Source organism: Oncorhynchus clarkii, chromosome 7 (genome assembly GCF_045791955.1).
Source record: "Oncorhynchus clarkii lewisi isolate Uvic-CL-2024 chromosome 7, UVic_Ocla_1.0, whole genome shotgun sequence".
Lineage (NCBI taxonomy): Eukaryota > Metazoa > Chordata > Actinopteri > Salmoniformes > Salmonidae > Oncorhynchus > Oncorhynchus clarkii.
The window spans coordinates 69,107,777-69,128,462 of NC_092153.1; the positions used below are offsets into that span (position 1 = coordinate 69,107,777).

Sequence of the window (20,686 nt, forward strand, 5' to 3'; positions counted from 1 at the left end):
CCAAAAGCCCTGAATCTGATGGATTACAAAAATTAAACTGTTGCGTTTATTAGAATTGTTAAAAAAAACTTTTTTTAACCATTTTGATTGTAGTAGAGGCAGGGAGAAGGCTGTGGATACGGAAGGAGGGAGGGGCTCTAGAGCACAGATAACCAGCCTGGGGCAGTATAAGCAGAGAAGACAGGAGGAGAGAGGCTCTAGAGTACATCCAGTCCTTTTCCTCTAGCAAAGCACATGCAGGAGCAGAGTTCACTGTCTGCATGAGTGGCTGATTGAGCCAGACCAATCTGTTAAGGTGGATGGAGGTCAGACAGACAGATGCCACTGAACACCTGATGAGATTCATCTCCTCACTTTCCTCTAAAGGATGGCTGGAAAGTCCATCCACAGTCCCTCCATTATGACTATTTACATCATCAATGTAGGCTTTACGACATTTTGTATGTTGCAGTTAATTGTAGATTTACTGTGCTAAAAGCTGTAACTGAATAATAAGAACTACATTTTTCTCCAAACATCAAAAAGGAAAATCAAACAGCCATATAATATCCATGATTTTAAAATGGTACACTTGCAATGGCTGCCTGGTATTGTGATGCAATAATTTTCATGGTATTTTGGAAAGTTCTTTCAACTGATGGTGGACTGCCATGGTAATGTAGAATATTCATTCAAATGATACTAACTAATGTGGCTTAAACAATGAAATACATTTTTTGTAATGTCAGTTGAGGTGACTCAACAAATCACATGGTTGTGACTAGAGGGAGTGCAGCTACGACCGGAAGTGCCTTTTCATAGCAGGTTAGGAGATCATTTTAGCTCCAAAGGGCCGTCCATACGAAGGACAATAATGATACAACTATTTTTTATATTCAAGTGAACAGGAGCGTTCACACAACGATAACTACAAAATGAATGGAGAACGATTTTTTATTTTTTCACCTTTATTTAACCAGGTAGGCTAGTTGAGAACAAGTTCTTATTTACAACGGTGACCTGGCCAAGATAAAGCAAAGCAGTGAGACACAAACAACAACACAGACTTACACATGGAATAAACAAGCGGTCAATAACACGATAGGAAAAAAACAGTCTATATACTGTGTGTGCAAATGGCGTGAGGAGGTAAGGCAATAAATAGGCCATAGTAGCGAAGTAATTACAATTTAGCAAATTAACACGAGTGATGGATGAGCAGATGGTGATGTGCAAGTAGTGATACTGGTGTGCAAAAGAGCAGAAAAGTAAATAAAAACAATGTGGGGATGAGGTAGGTAGATTTGGTGGGCAATTTACAGATGGACTATGTACAGCTGCAGCGATCGGTTAGCTGCTCAGATGGCTGATGCTTAAAGTTAGTGAGGGAGGTATAAGTCTCCAACGTCTGCTACTAAAAAAAAAAACATTAATTATTATTATTATTATTTTTTTTAATAAATGTTTTTTTTCTCCGCAATTCATTCCAGTCATTGGCAGCAGAGAACTGGAATGAAAGACGGCCAAAGGAGTTGTTGGCTTTGGGGATGAACATTGAGATATATCTGCTGGAGCGCATGTGTTGTTATTGTGACCAGTGAGCTGAAATAAGGCGGGGCTTTACCTAGCAAAGACTTATACAGTGGGGCAAAAAAGTATTTAGCCAGCCACCAATTGTGCAAGTTCTTCCACTTAAAAAGATGAGAGAGGCCTGTAATTTTCATCATAGGTACACTTCAACTATGACAGACAAAATGAGAAAAAAAATCCAGAAAATCACATTGTAGGATCTTTAATGAATTTATTTGCAAATTATGGTGGAAAATGTCCGGCAAGTGTCTTCACTGACATTTTCAACCTCTGACCGAGTCTGTAATACCTACATGTCTTAAGCAGAACACCATAGTGCCCAAGGAAGTGAAGATAACCTGCCTAAAATGATTACCGCCTGTAGCATTCACGTTGGTAGCCATGAAGTGCTTGGAAAGAGTGGTCATGGCTCACATCAACAACATCATCCTGGATATACTAGATCCACTCCAATTCGCATACCGCCCCAACAGATCCACAGATGACGCAATCTCAATCACATTCCACACTGCCCTTTCCCACCTGAACAAAATTAACACCTATGTGAGAGATGTGCTGTTCATTGACTACAGCTCTGCGTAGTCCACAAAGCTCATAACTAAGCTAAGGACCCTGGGACTAAACACCTCCCCTGCAACTGGATCCTGGACTTCCTGACGGGCCGCCCCCAGGGTAGGTAACAACATTTGCCACACTAATCCTCAACATAGGGGCTCCTCAGGGGTCTATGCTTAGTCCCCTCCTGTACTCCCTGTTCACCCACGACTGCATGGCCAGTTTGCTGATGACCCAACAGTGGTAGGCCTGATTACCGACAATGATGAGACAGCCTATAGGGAGGAGGTCAGAGACCTGGCAGGGTTCTGCCAGGACAACAACCTCTCCCTCAATGTGAGTAAGATAAAGGAGCAGACCGTGGACTACAGAAAAAGGCGGGAACAGGCTCCCAATAACATTGACGGGGCTGTGGTGGAGCGGGTTGAGAGTTTCAAGTTCCTTGGTGTCCACATCACCAACAAACTATCATGGTCCCATCAAACCAACACAGTCGTGAAGAGGGCATGACAACACCTTTTTCCCCTCAGGAGACTGAAAAGATTTGCCATGGGTCCACAATTCCTCAAAGTTCTACAGCTGCACCATCGAGAGCATCCTACATCGCCTGATATGGCAACTGCTCATCTGACCATAAGGCGCTACAGAGGGTAGTGCGTACGGCCCAGTACATCACTGGGGCCAAGCTTCTTGCCATTCAGGACCTATATAATAGGCGCTGTCAAAGGAAAGCCCATAAAATTGTCAGACTCCAGTCACCCAAGTCACAGACTGTTCTCTCTGCTACCGCAAGGTAAGCGGGTACCGGAGCACCAAGTCTAGGACCAAAAGGCCCCTTAACAGCTTCTATCCCCAAGCCATAAGAATGCTGAACAATTCATAAAATGGCCACACGGACTATTTATATTGACACCCCCTCCCCTCCATTTGTATTGTACACTGCTACTTGCTGTTTATTATCAATGCATAGTCACTTTACCCCTACCTACATGTACAAATGACCTCGACTAACCTGTACCCCCCTCACATCGGTACCGGTTCCTCCTGTATATAGCCTCGTTATTATTTTGTGTTACTTTTATTATTATTTTTACTTAAGTTTATTTGGTAAATATTTTATTAACTCTTTCATGAACTGCATTGTTGGTTAAGGACTTGTAAGTAAACATTTTGCAGAAATGTCTAAACCTGTTGTATTCAGCGCGTGTGACAAATAAAGTTTGATTTGCACTTCATAACCTCTTGCCAAATGTATGACCATATTAGAGAGACCTATTTCCCCAGATCCAATTTGGATGAATTCCCATATCTATTGGGTGAAATACCACACTGTGCAATCCCACCAGCAAGATTTGTGACCTGTTGCCACAGGAAAAGGGCAACCAGTGAAGAACAAACACCATTGTAAATACAACATATATTTATTTTCCCTTTTGTACTTTAACTATTTGCAGATCATTACAACACGGTATATATAATATTTGAACTGTCTTTATTCTTTTGGAATTTTTGTGAGTGTAATGTTTACGAGAGAGAGAGATCAATTTCTCACCTTTCTGTCTGGCCAGTTGAACTTGGCGAAAACATCATCGTACATCTGGGTGGCCCCGTCAGTCACCAGCATGATGGCCTGGCTACACACACTGCCATGCCCAGTCTGGTTAAACTACAGATACAAACACATTCAGGAAGAGAGTTGAGATATGTCAGTCACAAGCATGATGGCCTGGCTACACACACTGCCATGCCCAGTCTGGTTAAACTACAGATACACACACATTCAGGAAGAGAGTTGAGATTTGTCTGGGACTGTGTTGCACTTCAGTTGCAAAAATACAGGCTCGTGACTTGACTATAGTTATAAGCATATTTTGGTTAATTGAAGTTCAGATGATTAATTTATATAAATATACAGACATGATGCTGCCACCACCATGTTTGACAGTGGGGATTATTGTTGCCAAAAAGTTCAATTTTGGTTTCATCTGACCAGAGCACCTTCTTCCACATGACTAGATATCTTTAAGAAATTACTCTTCCATAAAGGCCAGATTTGTGCAATTTAAAACATTTCTCCTTGTATGAGCTAGATGTGCAGTGGTCTGATACTCCTTCCATTTCAAAATTATCGCTTGCACAGTGCTCCTTGGGATGTTTAAAGCTTGGGAAATCTTTTTGTATCCAAATCCGGTTTTAAACTTCTTCACAACAGTAAACGGACCTCTGAGACTATCACAGTGCAGGTGCATTTAAACACACAGGTGGATTGTATTTATCATCATTAGTCATTTAGGTCATTGAGTCCTCACTGAACAAGAGTTTGCTGCCATCATCATGCCCAATTTTTCAGTTTTTGAGAAAAAAGTTTGAAATATCCAATAAATGTCGTTCCACTTCATGATTGTGTCCCACTTGTTGTTGATTCACCATTATATCTTTATGTTTAAAGCCTGGTGGCCACCCACCAAGGCACTGTAATATTTTGGTCTTGTTCCGTGAAACTCATTGAGTTGAACAAAAACAGCAGTGTAAAATTTCAGCAACAGTTTGTAGATAATGTTATGAACATGAATACGGTGTGATTAAAAACTAGAAGTGGCACATTATTTAGCTTTGAAATCACAGAGCATCTTGGAAATTTCCCCAGCAACGTTCCGACGTTGTTTCACCTTCGTTACTTTTTTTGCACACTGGCGCACAGAATCAAATCAAATCAAATCAAATGTATTTATATAGCCCTTCGTACATCAGCTGATATCTCAAAGTGCTGTACAGAAACCCAGCCTAAAACCACAAACAGCAAGCAATGCAGGTGTAGAAGCACACTATTTGTGTGTTCGTCCATGCATCAGCTCAAGCAACACGTGTTACTGTCATTGATCCAGATGAACCCCGAAATGAGAATGTTTTAACCAGGTACAGTACAGTGTGAAGACATTTTTGGCAGCTGTATAGAGAGCAATAGTAATGTCGTCTTTTTGTAGGCACTGACATCACCTGTCATGTGTGCTCCCTCTCAGCCTCTAGATCACCAGGCTGCTCGTCTATGGCGCACACCTGTCACCAGCGATACACACATTTGCCTGGACTCCATCACCTCCTTGATTACCGGTCCTTTATGTCACTCCCTTTGGTTTCTTCTCCATTTGCCTGGACTCCATCACCTCCTTGATTACCTGTCCTTTATGTCACTCCCTTTGGTTTCTTCTCCAGTTGTCAGAATAATATATAATAATATATTTTGCATGTTTCTGCAAGGATGTACAACGGAACTTGTGTAAAAATTGTAACCGAGATGTAACATGGCAACCTCATAATGCTGCGAGGAGAAATGATCAAAAATGTGCTATGATTTCAAATCGTACCTTTGATTTATAATATTTAACTAATGTGCAGCTGTTACAAGGTTTGAATGACACAGTGTTTATATTCATAAAATCATCTATTAAAATGTTGCATTTTGCAGTTTTGATAACTGGTTCACGGAATGCCTTTTCAGAAGCCTTTTTTTGTGGATGGCCTTGGACCACATGGTCTTCACGACAGCCAGCTGACTATCTTCAAAAACAAGCACCATTTATCCACGGGGCATGTTCATCTGTCCTCTAATCCTATCCCATCTCTGTCTTTGAGGCCTGGTCTAACTCTGACACAGACCTGGGTTCATATACCATTTGAAATCATTTCAAATCCTGGGCTTGAGTTTTCCATGAGACAATGGAAGCAATATAATAGTCATACGAAATAAAAACCCTGCCCATTTGGCACTCCAGGCAGGCTAAAGCAAATGCTAAAGATTTCAAATAGTATTTGAACCCAGGTCCGCTTTAAAACTCAGCTGCCTGTCACCTCTGCCCTTGGCCATGCCTGTAATGTCTGTTTTCCTTGCTGATGTCTGATGATGTCCGATACTGGTGTCCCATCAGGGACTAAAACACAGATAATCTCTTTGTAAATAAACTGGGAAGTGCAGCCCACATTAATCTGATGGCAGAAGATGCATGGTGGTAATTAAATAGCTTATTGACCCGTGACAGAGGGAATGTGGAGAAATAGAGCTTTGTGGAGTGAGCACCATTATTGCCGTCTAAAAGCCGCTGAGCTGAGCATGGCTCTGCTCCCAAAACACACCGGCAGCGGCGTTTTGTAAGAGTGTGTGTGGAGACAGGCATACATACACACACAGGATTACAATACCGCACGGACTGTCTCTCTTGACACACACTCATCCCTCACACATGCATGCACAGTCGTCTCCACACACACTGCAGATTACCACAAGTTGACCTTGCTCAGAGCATCCCTTAAAGCTAAAGAGTTACTGTAGATATGTCAAAGAGACCAATATAAACACAGCATATGGAGCAAATGATTTAAATGTATTTTGTCAACAATATGGTCAATGCTAAGAGCAGGTTTAGAGCTAGGCAGGTTTGTCAGAGGCAGAGAACTGTAAATAAGGCAGCATTGGATCAAACTAACAGCATTGAAAGCCTGTCCACCACAGTGAACTACACATAAAATTAAAGATATACCACCCAGATAGACCATAATGTTTAGAACAGATTCATGGTAGAATACATGATACCATGGGAGGATTTGAGTTTTGACAAATGTGGAGATGATGGGAACATGTGGTGATCAGTATTATGGTCAAGGTGTGTTTTTGATCAGACCACAGTGCTGCTTCTAGCAGAGAAACACACAAACACCTCCAGGCAACCCTAGTCTTGATACACCACTAGTCAATTGCTTTCTACCTTCGATCTGCTCTGCTAAGGGATAGTATAGAGAATAAAATGGCCATAGCCCAGTTAGAATCCACCCCGTCCATTCACCAAGGTGGTAGCCTAGCCTAGAGTAGCAATGTATTTCACACTCAGCCTATTGGCCGCCTGATTACCATATTCATTGCACTAGATTGAATGAATTAGACAAATGCAGACGTTGAAGCCGTGCTCCCAGGGCCCGGTGCAGAGTGGTGCGACAGACCGCTAGCCTGAAAACAGAGAGATAAGACCAGGAGCCTTTTATCTCCACCAGCGTTGTGTTCCGATCATCCTCCTTATTAATCAGTACTGTTAATTACAACCATTAATCATCCTTCAGAATAGATGTGCCTGTGCTTGCAGGGCGGAATGGGGGACAGCAGGGATTACGGCGAAGAGTTTTGAACGGTACAGGGAAGAGACGTGCTATATTCAGAGGTTGAGAATAAGTATGTACACCTTACTGATGCTGCTCCGTTTAAATCACTCAATTAGGTTGGGAAGTGAAAACTACTGTGCCTGAACTAATTGCCTTTCTACTCTAACTTCTCTGGCATGGATCCAAGTGTGTTTACGTATTTGTTGTTCAATCATGTAAAAAGTCATTCTGGAATTAAACCAAAGTCTGAGACACATATGAGAACCAATTTTTGTTTAAAGTTGTGTGTTTCATTTTGTCTCTGCTCTAGTATGTGATATGGATATGCAGGCGCCGTACATGTAACTACTGTATATTAGTCTGTGCAATATCTGTGTTGAACGAATTAATGAATGAATTCAGGGGGGTTAAAGCCAGAGGCTGAACTTACATCATTTAGAATGGTGAATGCTTCGGTAAGAGCATCACCCAGCAGACCAATCCCTTTGGCAAACAGCTTGTTCAGATGTTCTCTAAAATGCTAACAGGAAAGAGGTAAACATACAGTATGATTTGAGTGATAATCAAACACATTCCCTCTGATATGATCTACATACAATTATGTGTGTGTTAGTAGTGAGGAACTTACAGCTTTATTGTTTCTGTCTGCTCGTACCAGTGTACCATTCAGACAAGGCTCCACATAGTGAATCTCTTGATTGTACTGTGAACAGACATATGGAGAGGGTTAGCTTTGAATAGAATATCACGATAAGAGTACAGACACACACACACATTCTACATACCTATTCATTTTCTAGATATGGTTTTAGATATGAGGTAGGATAATCATAAACACAGTATAGAAAAACTAGCAGCAGAAACCCCATATAAACAGAGAAGCTAAAATGCTAAGGGTGATATATTAAGCAGACCCCCCCCCCCCCCCCAACACACACAACCCACTCCAGCACACACACACACACATACACACACACAGTTCAATCAGACTGACAGCGATGATGTTGAAGAAGTCGTCGTCTCCCAGTGTGTCCAGTATAGAGGAGACAGTCTGTCTGGCGATGGTCAGTCTCAGGCCCTTCATACTGCCACTCACATCTACTAGAATCACCACGTCTTTAGGAGATGTCGCTGCCTGGATGTACCTGACCATGAAAGGATGACACAAGAATACGCACACTAATCAGAATGTCAGTATCTATTTATCTATCTATCTATCTATCTATCTATCTATCTATCTATCTATCTATCTATCTATCTATCTATCTATATCTATCTATTTATTGGGGGTATATAGTGTGGCATAACAACACAAAACATGCTGCCCAACCTTGGACTGCAATGCAGCAAACACTGACTGGAATCAATGCAGCGCTAAAGCAACACACAACACATTAACAAAAAAGATGTTGCCATGATATACGCTGCACAAACAAGTTAAGCATGATATTGTAGGCTACACAGCAAGAGGAAAAACAGTTTCCTCATTGGCTAACGCTGACTTATTGTGAAAAAGCATACCATTTCCTGTTCCTGCAGTCAAAGGCGATGACTCCGTGTTCGTCTGGATGCCATTTGACCCCTGGAACCATGAGGAGAAAGACACGTAGCTAGATACACAGCGCATTACGTTACAGAGTCATACAGAGTGTAAAGACATTCCGGAGCCAACTACAGACTACAAAATGTCTTTAGAAATGGGGGTTCAATACGCAGGTCTGTCTTTCCTTGCTATGTGTGTCTCAATAGAAATTGAGCGGAGAGTGGAGTCTAATGATGCCACATCCGTGAAGGGCACAGTGCTACGTTACATGTCCTACACACTAACAATACACTAGTCTCATTGGAACTGATGCATAACATTATCCACACACAGTCAGGCAGGGCACATTGGTGGTGGGTGACTTTAAATGATATGACTGCAATGTGAAGGGAATTCGATGAAGGGCATTATATATGAAATAACACTTTCTGTATCACCTCTAATTTCCCATATATGTATCTGTGGTGTTATAGTACTGCAGTCAGCACGGTCACTGTCTGACGATCACTGTTGGTGCTCTAATGAACCCTTAGCTCTGCCTTAGCTCTGGACTGTGTTGCAGTGTGCTGCTGGCATCCTCTCTGATGGTCTGTAAAATTACAACATTAGCTAAATCACCCTTTGAGTGATTCCATTTCATTTTCTCCCATTTCTTACAGTGACTACTTCCTGCGTTTTGCCCCTCCCCCACTCTCCCCACACAAGCATGCACGCACGCACACACACACACACACACACACACACACACACACACACACACACACACACACACACACACACACACACACACACACAACACACACACAAACACACACAACTCACCGGGATACTGCCTAAAGAAGCCCTTGGCACTGCCAAAGTACTGCCATATCAGGGACGGATCTTTTTCAAAGTTATCCACAAACACTTTATTCAAGGCCTCTGACCAATACACCCCATTCACTATGGCAGGATCTGAGAGAGAGAGAGAGAGAGAGAGAGAGACTGTTAATTTTTTTATTGTTTATTTCACTTGCTTTGGCAATGTAAACATATGTTTCCCATGCCAATAAAGCCCCTTAAATTTAATTGAATTGAGAGAGAGAGAGAGAGAGAGAGAGAGAGAGAGAGAGAGAGAGAAATAGAGAGGACATTGTTTTGGCAATGTTAACATATGTTTCCCATGCCACTAAAGCCCACTGAATTGAATTGAATAGAGGGGGAGGAGGGAGGGGAGAGAGACAGAGAGAGGGGAGGAGGGACTGTGTGAGAGAGAGAACACCAAATTTAGACTCTGCAGCAGAATTCTGCAAAAAATATCCTCTGTGTACAACGTAAAACACCAAATAATGCACGCAGAGCATTTAGGCCGATACCTGGTAATTATCAAAATCCAGAAAAGAGCCTTTAAATTCTACAACCACCTAAAAGGAAGCGATTCCCAAACCTTCCAAAACAAAGACATCACGTACAGAGAAATGAACCTGGAGAAGAGTCCCCTAAGCAAGCTGGTCCTGGTGCTCTGTTCACAAACACAAACACACCCCACAGAGCACCAGGACAGCAACACAATTAGACCCAACCAAATCATGAGAAAACAAAAAGATTATTACATGACACATTGGAAAGAATTTACACAACAAAAAAAACAGCAGAATACCTGACCACTGTGACTGAACCAAAAATAAGGAAATATTTGACTATTTACAGACTCAGTGAGCATAGCCTGCCGAAGGCAGACCTGGCTCTAAAGAGAAGACAGGCTATGTGCCCACTGCCCACAAAATGAGGTGGAAACTGAGCTGCTCTTCCTAACCTCCTGCCAAATTAGAGACACACATTTCTCTCAGATTACATAGACCCACAAAGAATTCGAAAACAACTCCCATATCTATTGAATACCACAGTGTGCAATCACAGCATGATTTGTGACCTGTTGCCACAAGAAAAGAGCAACCAGTGAAGAACAAACACCATTGTAAATACAAAGTATATTTGTTTATTTATTTTCCCTTATGTACTTTAACAATTTGTACATCGTTACAACACTGTATATAGACATAATATGACATTTGAAATGTATTTTTTGTTTTGGATCTTTTGTGAGTGTAATGTTTATTGTTAATTGTTTTGTTTATTTCACAATAAAGCCCCTTAAATTGAAATTGAAATTGAGATTCCAAAAGGGTTCTTCGGGCTGTCCCCATAGGAAAACCCTTTTTGGTTCTAAATAGAACCCTTTCTACAGAGGGTTCTACATAGAAGCCAAAAGTGTTCTACCTGCAATTAAAAAGGGAGGATTCCCATATGGGGACAGCAGAAGAACCCTTTAAGGTTGTAGATAACACCATTTTTTCTAAGAGTGTACTAACAAAGGTAATAATGGTCATAATCTCCATTAACACTGAACACAGGAGTGCTGGACCGTTGACCTTTGGCCTTTATTGACCCCTCTGGTGGAGGGACAAACAATGTGACTAAATAATGCCCTCCCATCCTTCTGCTGCATGGTCTCCACACACACGCGTATGCACACACACACACTGAGGCTCTCAGATAGCCTTCCATTGTGCAGAGAACAGAGAGGGGTGGGGGGCACTGAGGAGGCCATTATAGACAGACAAAAGAGACCCAGGGCTACACAGAGACAGGTGACACGATGAGCTATAAAACAAATAACAGCTGAACATTAAGTCACTGCAAGAGACACAACCCCATCCCTTCTTTTCTCCTCTCCTCACCCTTCCCTCTTCTCCTCACTCACTCCATTGTCTTTGAAAGGCCTGTAGTGTGACTGCTCTCTCTATCTTTGGGCCATTATGGATCCCTTCTCCACTGTCTACCTCTATCTCCACCCCCTTCCACCCTCTACCCCCGCCCTCTACCCCCTCCCTCTACCTCCGCCCTCTACCCCCGCCCTCTACCTCCGCCCTCTACCCCCGCCCTCTACCCCCTCCCTCTACCTCCGCCCTCTACCTCCGCCCTCTACCCCCGCCCTCTACCTCCGCCCTCTACCCCCGCCCTCTACCTCCGGCCTCCTCCCCCGCTCTCTACCCCCTCCCTCTAACCCCTCCCTCTACCCACCTCCCTCTACCCCCCGCCCTCTACCTCCGCCCTCGACCCCCGCTCTCTACCCACCTCCCTCTACCTCCGCCCTCTACCTCCGCCCTCTACCTCCATCCTCTACCCCCGCTCTCTACGCACCTCCCTCTACCTCCGCCCTCTACCTCCGCCCTCTACCCACCTCCCTCTACCCCCACCCTCTACCTCCGCCCTCTACCCCCGCCCTCTATCCACCTCCCTCTACCCCAGCCCTCTATCTCCGCTCACTACCCCCTCCCTCTACCCACCTCTCTCTACCCCCCGCTCTCTACCCACCGCCCTCTACCCACGTCCTCTACCTCTGCCCTCTACCCCCGTTCTCTACCCACCTCCCTCTACCTCTGCCCTCTACCCCCGCTCTCTACCCACCTCCCTCTACCCCCGCTCTCTACCCACCTCCTTCTACCCCGCCCTCTCCCTCCGCCCTCTACCCACCTCCCTCTACCCCTGCCCTCTACCCACCTACCTCTACCTCTGCCCTCTACCCCCGCTCTCTACCCACCTCCCTCTACCCCTGCCCTCTACCCACCTCCCTCTACCCACCTTCCTCTACCTCTGCCCTCTACCTCCGCTCTCTACCCACCTACCTCTACCCCCGCCCTCTACCTCCGCCCTCTACGCCCGCCCTCTACCCACCTCCCTCTACCCCCGGCCCTCTACTACATTTACTGAAGTAATATTTTACTGGGTGACTTTCACTTTTAATTTAGACATTTTCTATTAAGGTATCTAAACTCAAGTATGACAATTGGATACTTTTTCCACCACTAGAAAAAGATGGAGCATTTCACTTTCTAAAATTGGAAATTCAATTATTTTCTTGAATTGACATGAAATGTAGCCCAAATCTGCTTTTCACACAATTCAATAGATTTTTATTGTCCCGGAAGGACAATTTAGTTGCCACCATGAACTCTTATGACACCTCACGTGGGGGATTTCCTACTTTTCCATATCCATATCTGCACACTTCAACTATTATGCACTATATTGGCAGTGATTTTGGAGTGTCCCTACCTTTGTTGTACATGTTGGTGGGCACCTGCACCACACTGAGGCTGAGGTTGACTGACAGGTTGTTGAAGTGCTCATTGGGTTCGAGGACAAACTCTCCTCCCAGCTCCACGTTGTTGCCCTCCTCATCCACCTCGTTGATCAACACCGCGTTGAAGTACTCATACTGGGGAACAGACATAGTACACATAGAGTTAACAGAGTTAACATCCACATTGTTAATCAGCACCGCGGTGAAGTACTCATACTGGGGAGGAATAGACAAAGTGCAGATACTGTATATAGAGTTACAATCCAACTCAACAATCAGATCAGCACTGCGTTGAAGTACTCATACTGGGGAGGAAAACAACAGAGAGTTAACGTCCATCTCCACCATCAGTTTCAATAGCCTCGTGGCTATGAAGTGGTACTGTATTTGTCTTGACAACCCAGACCCTGATGAGAAAAACACAAAGTGTTACATAAAGGGATATCCTTAGTAATGAGGTCAAAATACATTACAACTGCACTTTGACACTATATTTATACAGTATCTATTTTTTATTTACTTAATTAGGCAAGTCAGTTGAGAACAAATTCTTATTTACAATGACGGCCTACCCCAGCCAAACCTGGACCAATTGTGCTCCGCCCTATGGGACTCCCAATTACGGCCAGATGTGATACAGCCTGGATTTGAATCAGGGACTGTAGTGACACCTCTTGCACTGAGATGCAGTGCCTTAGACCGCTGAACCAGGGTGTCTGTAGTGACCCTTCTTGCACAGCGATGAGGTGCCTTAGACCGCTGCGCCACTCGGGAACTAGAGTCAAGCTAAACATTTTTTAAATGAAGTGGAGGTTACAGCGCAGCAGTCTAGCAGTGGAGGTGAGCTGTGCTGCTCAGCTCTCTGTCTGGATGATGGGGTTAATTAAGAGAACAATCAGACTTCTGCTTTGTGATTGGCCTGTTCTTCACAGTGCTGAACCCCTAGACCAGCTTAGAGGAGAGACTCTTTCATTCTGTCTAAGCAGCCTAGCTCTGAACTGACTGGCGCTGTTTGCCAGTGAAGGGCTTGGGGAGAGGCAGGGAGGGAGGGAGAGGAGTAGGGGGGTGTGATGGACTCTGTGGCGTACTTGGGGGAGGCCACACGTGCATCACCATAAAGCAGGGCCTGACAGCTCATACCACGCCTGGGCGCCCCTCTGACGGGCCGAGGAAGGTAGGAGGGGAGGAAGGGGGGAGGAGAGGAACGTGCAGGCTCAGCAGAAGTGATAGGACTGTAGAGAGAGACGCCCGTTAACCATCAGCAGGGTTATTACTGTAGTGTAGAGCAGGCCAGGCCAGACAGGGGACACTGCGGCTCCACGGCCGTGACGCTCCATTGGCTCTTACTGTAGGTTACTGTACACCACTGCTGCAGCGAGACGCTGCCTACCGTACCAGGGCTGGCTGTATAGGTAGGCTTGTGGGTCTAATACCCTCAACCCTGAATTTTTCACAATGTCCTTGCAAGCACGGTTCCATGCAGCAACTATGGGATGGATGCATAACAAGACCAGGAAGACTACAGTTTGGCATGGCTTGGCTTGTTTCAGTAGTGTGAAATGGGTATAACTGCTTTAAACATGGGCTGACTGAGCTTGCTACATAAAGCTAATTAAAGGGCAGTGTGCGAGTTTCTTATTTTTTCTCATCTTATTCAACTGTTACCATGCACCTGCAACAAAGATAGCTCAGATGTGCAAGTGCCTTTTGAAATTGGACCTGCAGTGGGTCTTACTGGATCTCTTTGGAGGTCAATGTACCACATATGACAGAATAGTCCAGCCCAATTTCTCCATACTAACCCTTTGATCCTCAGACTGACCTTCAGGCAGCCAGAATTACTCATTGTAGACATCACTGAGACTACTCTGCATAGTAACATACTTAACACAAATGTTGAACAAATACTGGTGGTAAAAAAGAAAGTACAGAAAGCTGTTGAGAGCTACTGTAGATGAATACAAGTATTTACACTACTTATACAGGCACATGTTATAATATTATTTTCCAGTCATTTGACTTTAATTTGATTCTCTTTAGGTATTTTTTTATGTTGAAACCAACATAAAACTATATACACATAAAACTATATACACTGTATCGAGTGGAAATAATAAATTTAAAAAAATCGGCTACTTTAGAGTTTTACCTGAGGATATCAGATAATTTTATAACATCAAACTCTGACGCATCATTTAATAACAGCTTGCCGTTTTGACACCATGCATTTTTCACGCACCAAGACGTGATACGGTGGGTTCTCTCTTATCTAGTCTCTGTCTCATTTTAAGACGGTGCTGTGTTTTACATTAACCAGTGTTAGGCTATACAACCAGGGTTGAAGGGCGTGCAGGTGATGTGTGTGACAGCATGGTATACCGCAAGGTGAACTCTCTCTGTATCCGCTCATATGCTATCGATAACAGATCCCGCAAAATATGTTCAAATAATAATGTATTTTCACTGTTGTATTGTAGTTTATTGTATATTCGATGGGTTTCCGCAATTTACGTTTTATTGTTAAAGAGGAGAACCGTGTTTTGTAAGCAGCAGAATAGTTTACTATTTAAAAGTCTGGCTACATCTGCTGATAAGCATAGCCTATATGAGAGTCCATTTTTGCAAGTCATAGTGACAACATTGAGCATCGAAGAAAATGTTTTGGTATACTGTAGAATTTTTGTATTAAACATGAGCAATTCTGAAAATATTTTAACAGTTTTCTAGAGAGACGGGGGGCGGCGGAGTAGGCCTACCCTACATTTTTACAATAAAGAATAGGCGTTAGGATTTTACAACGAAAATGCGGGCATTAAGTTTTAGCAAGTTCACTGTAAAATAACTAGTCTGAATAGAGCCTAAAGGAAAGAAGGAAATATGTTTTACATTACCATGTAAAGAAATCGATGCACATTATTCGGCTTAAGCTACTGTATAGCGATTCAAAATGGGTGAATTTGGTCACCATTTTAAATAATAGTAAATAATTATTATCTAAAATAGTAACCCTGTTATGTATGCACTAAAATATCTAACAATCACAGTAATAGCCTTCAAAACTGTGAAAAGGAGTTATTATGCATGTTTAGCATATAGTGTAAACGTGTAGGCCTATACTGTAAATGTGTAGCTTACAGTAGATCTAAATATAACACTCCCAAAAAACAGGAAACCTTTTGCTCAATGACAATATGCTCTTAAATCATAAAACAATACAATAATGTGTTGTGGGCTACATAACTGCATTGTTATAAAGAGGACGAATATCACCACAGCAATGAATATACATAATCATCTGGTCACATTGAATCTGTAGTTGATTGTTATCCTCAAACTATAAACTACCAACATTCTGTTCTATAAAGGTAATAATTACCTTATCCAAATTCTTCCAATGTGTTAATACAATCACCAGAGAAACCTGCAAACTATGGGGTGATCACAATGTATTCATATGATGTAAGTGCAGCTATTAACTGGGTGGCGACAAGTGATTTGTTGCCCGAGTGAGTTTCCAATCTTCAGGAAGAAAAGTGGAACAATGCACTGTGCATAAGAGTTCAATTTATCTTTGTCTACTGGAGAGAGAGAGAGAGAGAGAGAGAGAGAGAGAGAGAGAGAGAGAGAGAGAGAGAGAGAGAGCAATGAGTGAGGGAGGGAGGGAGGAAGGAAGGAAGAGAAAGAGGGAAAAAGGGAGAGAAGGAATGAAAGAAGGAAGGAGGGAGGGGAGAGGGTCCTGTATATTCTCAGTGTGACAGAATTACTGCAATTCCACTGCATAGGAAGAGAAGGCTTACTGCACCAAAGAAAATGAAAAAGAATCCAGCAATAACAGCTGTATAATGTCCTTTACTGAGCACAATGGCTGTGCACAATGGCTGAGCACAATGGCTGTGCACACTGGCTGTGCACAATGGCTGTGCGCTGGGCTGGGTTGTAACACACATGTGCATGGGAACCACACCTGAACACATACCGCAGCACACACAATGGGAATATTACATTCTCTTATATTTTATAAAGTATGAGGATGGATGAATTTATGAATATTTAATGTATGAAGTTGAAATAAACCAAAGACACAGCTGATTGTTGTTGCATGACATCCAATCATTTTGCTGTGTTGCATTACTCTTCATGTCAGCGTACTATTTATAGCGCTATGCTTCGTGATGTGTTAGAAGATAACATCAGCATTCCTTGGGTGCGAGATTGCATTCAGAAAAAGAAAAAGTACCTCATTATTGTTAATGGTGCAGATATGTAATGGTATAAATGCATTATAATATAATCTGATTCCAGTGTGGTTGTCAGTGGGCGCTGACCATGGTGCTGAATTTACACTTGGATCGTGTTCTTTCCAATGGCAGTTTACTGAAATTGAAGCCACTCCCTCTTCAACAGTGTCAGGTTCACAGGCTACTTGTGAATGATGCTTACGTTTAAAAAAAAAAAAAAAATCAGTGTGAGTTACCAGCCGCAGCATGGTATGGCGTTCTATGCAGCGTTGCTTATTAAAGAGGAATTATGTATCATCACTGTGACAGGGTATTAACATGAAGGACACTGTCAATGCCAACAGCCACTATACTGTCCGTAACCCTTTCTATCACCTTGTCATAGACTACCACTTCTATCACCTTGTCATAGGCTACTCCTTCTATCACCTTGTCATAGACTACCCCTTCTATCACCTTGTCATAGACTACCCCTTCTATCCCCTTGTCATAGACTACCCCTTCTATCACCTTGTCATAGGCTACTCCTTCTATCACCTTGTCATAGACTACCCCTTCTATCACCTTGTCATAGACTACCCCTTCTATCCCCTTGTCATAGACTACCCCTTCTATCACCTTGTCATAGACTACCCCTTCTATCCCCTTGTCATAGACTACCCCTTCTATCACCTTGTCATAGACTACCCCTTCTATCACCTTGTCATAGACTACCCCTTCTATCCCCTTGTCATAGACTACCCCTTCTATCACCTTGTCATAGACTACCCCTTCTATCCCCTTGTCATAGACTACCCCTTCTATCACCTTGTCATAGACTACCCCTTCTATCACCTTGTCATAGACTACCCCTTCTATCACCTTGTCATAGACTACCCCTTCTATCCCCTTGTCATAGACTACTCCTTCTATCACCTTGTCATAGACTACCCCTTCTATCACCTTGTCATAGACTATCCCTTATTTTATATCTCTCACTTTCTCTTCTGGACATCATGCTTCTTACTGTCTCTGTCTTCTATACGCCATCTTATCTTGCCCCCCCCCTGCCACTCTCACCTGCAGCTCTGGGTTTTCCTCGTGCTGTAGATGTGCCTCTTCTGCTGCCTCCACCAGCCTCTGAAGGAGGGGGGCATACGGGGTGGTGGGGGGGGGGGGGGGGGGGGGGGGGGGGGGGGGGGGGATATGGGGAGGGGATGAGATAGGGAGGGAGAAGGACAGAGGGGAAGCATCAACACACCAGCTCAACTCCAACCCATCCCCCATGATCAAGAGTTTTTTAAGACCAGACACAATGTCAGAGCATCTCAGTGGCTCCTATAGTTCTAGCTAGCCTGCTGCAGCAAGGCAGTGCATCTGCAGTAACAGAGGGCCAGAGAGATGAGGGCTGAGGAATGACCCTGCCTGCCTACCTGCATAGCTGTTTGGAGCACAGAGACATGAGTTTGCTCTACCCACGGTGCTCTGGCCATGGAACAGACCAAGCCAAGTAATGTAAATGGCAGCTGGGATGGACAGAATGTCTAGTCAAGGACCTTTGACATCTTACAGTATTCAATCAATGTTTCCATACTTAAATGATATTTCACAAAACGAATAATGATAGAGTTATACATCAACTGTTAAAGGATTTGATGTTATTTAGTGATGCTCAGGTCATTCTTCTAATCCACTTCAAATGATAGCCCTAAGCACTGTGCTCAGCCTATCAATTACCTGCCTCCAACAAAGGATGCTCTTGCCTCTGAAAACAACATGAAAATCATACCAATAGGCATACAACAATGATGTGGTAAAAATGTCTCATCACATAGGTTACTGTAGGCCTAGGCCTATATTTCTGCCTAGCAAGGCCACTCATAGAAATATGCAGTGCAGTGAGTGAACGTATTGATTAGCATGGTCCAGTGTAGAACTGTAACCCACCACATGCAATAACCTATACAATATTCCCTTCTTTCAAAGGTGCTTGCCTACGTGTTTTGGAAGAAATGCCGCCTTAACACCTAGGCTTCTACAGTCGTCATCGCCGTTCTGGAACAGGTCATTAATAACTGCCGAGCATGTCAACTCAAACAGTAAACAGCTGTAGGCTATGGCATGAAGCAAACGCTTTTGTGACAGTTAAACTTAATTTATTTTTCATACCTAGATGCTGTCGTTAACAATAGACATAGGCAATTGTAATGATGATAAAACCTCGAAGGTGCTAAATGTAAACAGATTTTTCTCTAGGGCTATTTTTGATGGGAAGGTATTTCAAACCATATCCATTAAGTATTATTAACGAAAGTGAATTTCAAAACACTCTAAAAATATGCAAGGATCAGAAGGACTAGATCAATATCATAAACACGAATTGGGCTACATTGTAATTGTTTTATATTCATTTTCATTTCCAATAGGCCTTCGCCACGGCAATGGTAGCCTTTAGCCTATTATCAATTGGTGACCATCGGAATTTCGTTAATTGGATATGACAATTTGATTGTTGCCAATTGAGAGATATCAGTTATTTTCTTTAGGCTAAGCAATAACAAAATAAGTCAACGAATGGTATTTTATAATTTGCATCTGACGAAATAAGCCTAGGCAATGCAGTGCTTTCAAATAATTGTAATTTGTTCACACCGAAACAATTTTTTCAATTTACAGCACTGTAATAATATACATTGAAATACTGCCTAATAAATAGAGAATGATACAAGCAAATGGGCCCACACGGTAGAATTACAACCATGCAGGTAATACCGTACAGCGCAGTGAGATCTGGCGGTACGAGATAAACGCTATCATCTCACACCAGCTTAACTATTAAAATAGGCTACTTGCACCTCTCCTCTCGGGCCAAATACAAATGTCCAACGGCTATATTTGTCTCTTGAGAACGCTGTCGCAGGAGAGGGATCGTAGTAAATAGCATACCGCTGCTGGATAAAATGCGACAGTGTAATTGTCATCCATGACAAACTTTAAATTTAAACCTGTGCTATGAATAGAAATGCACACCAAGCAGAAAGCTTGAGGAATATAAACGAAATATACATTTCTGACCGTTGATATATATGGCCACCAGTTTACAATTGGTTATAACAGCTTCATTCATGGTCATGGATAGGCCTAAGGAAAATGCTAAATATGCTCCTAAATGTGATAATACTAATTATAATACTACATATATATATTTTGTTGATCATTTTTAGATATTTCAAGTCTCCTCTTGTCAGTAGTCTAAATTAGGCCTACTTCCAGAAATCACAGCCTAATGAAGGGGAGATGAAAGGAAAGATACGACGATATTTGTACCCGAATGGCCTCCTTTTTCTTCCGGAACATCTCCTCCATCTTCTTCGATAGATTTTTGACCACTTTCATGCCATCAATTTCTTCCACTCGGACAGACTTTTCCAATTCTTTATATTTCTGTAAATGAAAGAGAAAATACGTTTTAACTCTCTAATACTTTGATACTGAATTAATCATCAGCTGGTGTTTGAGAAATTCGGA

The 20,686-nt window shown here is 42.8% G+C and overlaps 1 protein-coding gene across 1 annotated transcript in view; it reads right to left on the bottom strand.

The window, feature by feature from the left end:
* Positions 1–20,686, bottom strand: part of LOC139413739 (voltage-dependent calcium channel subunit alpha-2/delta-3-like) — a 77,073-nt gene that overhangs the window by 46,519 nt on the left and 9,868 nt on the right. Inside the window, exons 3-11 of the mRNA XM_071161459.1 lie at positions 20,486–20,602; positions 18,239–18,298; positions 12,914–13,076; positions 9,638–9,769; positions 8,794–8,854; positions 8,267–8,417; positions 7,901–7,975; positions 7,703–7,792; positions 3,677–3,790 (exon numbers count right to left, since the gene is read on the bottom strand). Coding sequence (XP_071017560.1) covers positions 3,677–3,790; positions 7,703–7,792; positions 7,901–7,975; positions 8,267–8,417; positions 8,794–8,854; positions 9,638–9,769; positions 12,914–13,076; positions 18,239–18,298; positions 20,486–20,602 — 963 coding nt within the window. The remainder of the gene's footprint in view (positions 1–3,676; positions 3,791–7,702; positions 7,793–7,900; positions 7,976–8,266; positions 8,418–8,793; positions 8,855–9,637; positions 9,770–12,913; positions 13,077–18,238; positions 18,299–20,485; positions 20,603–20,686) is intronic.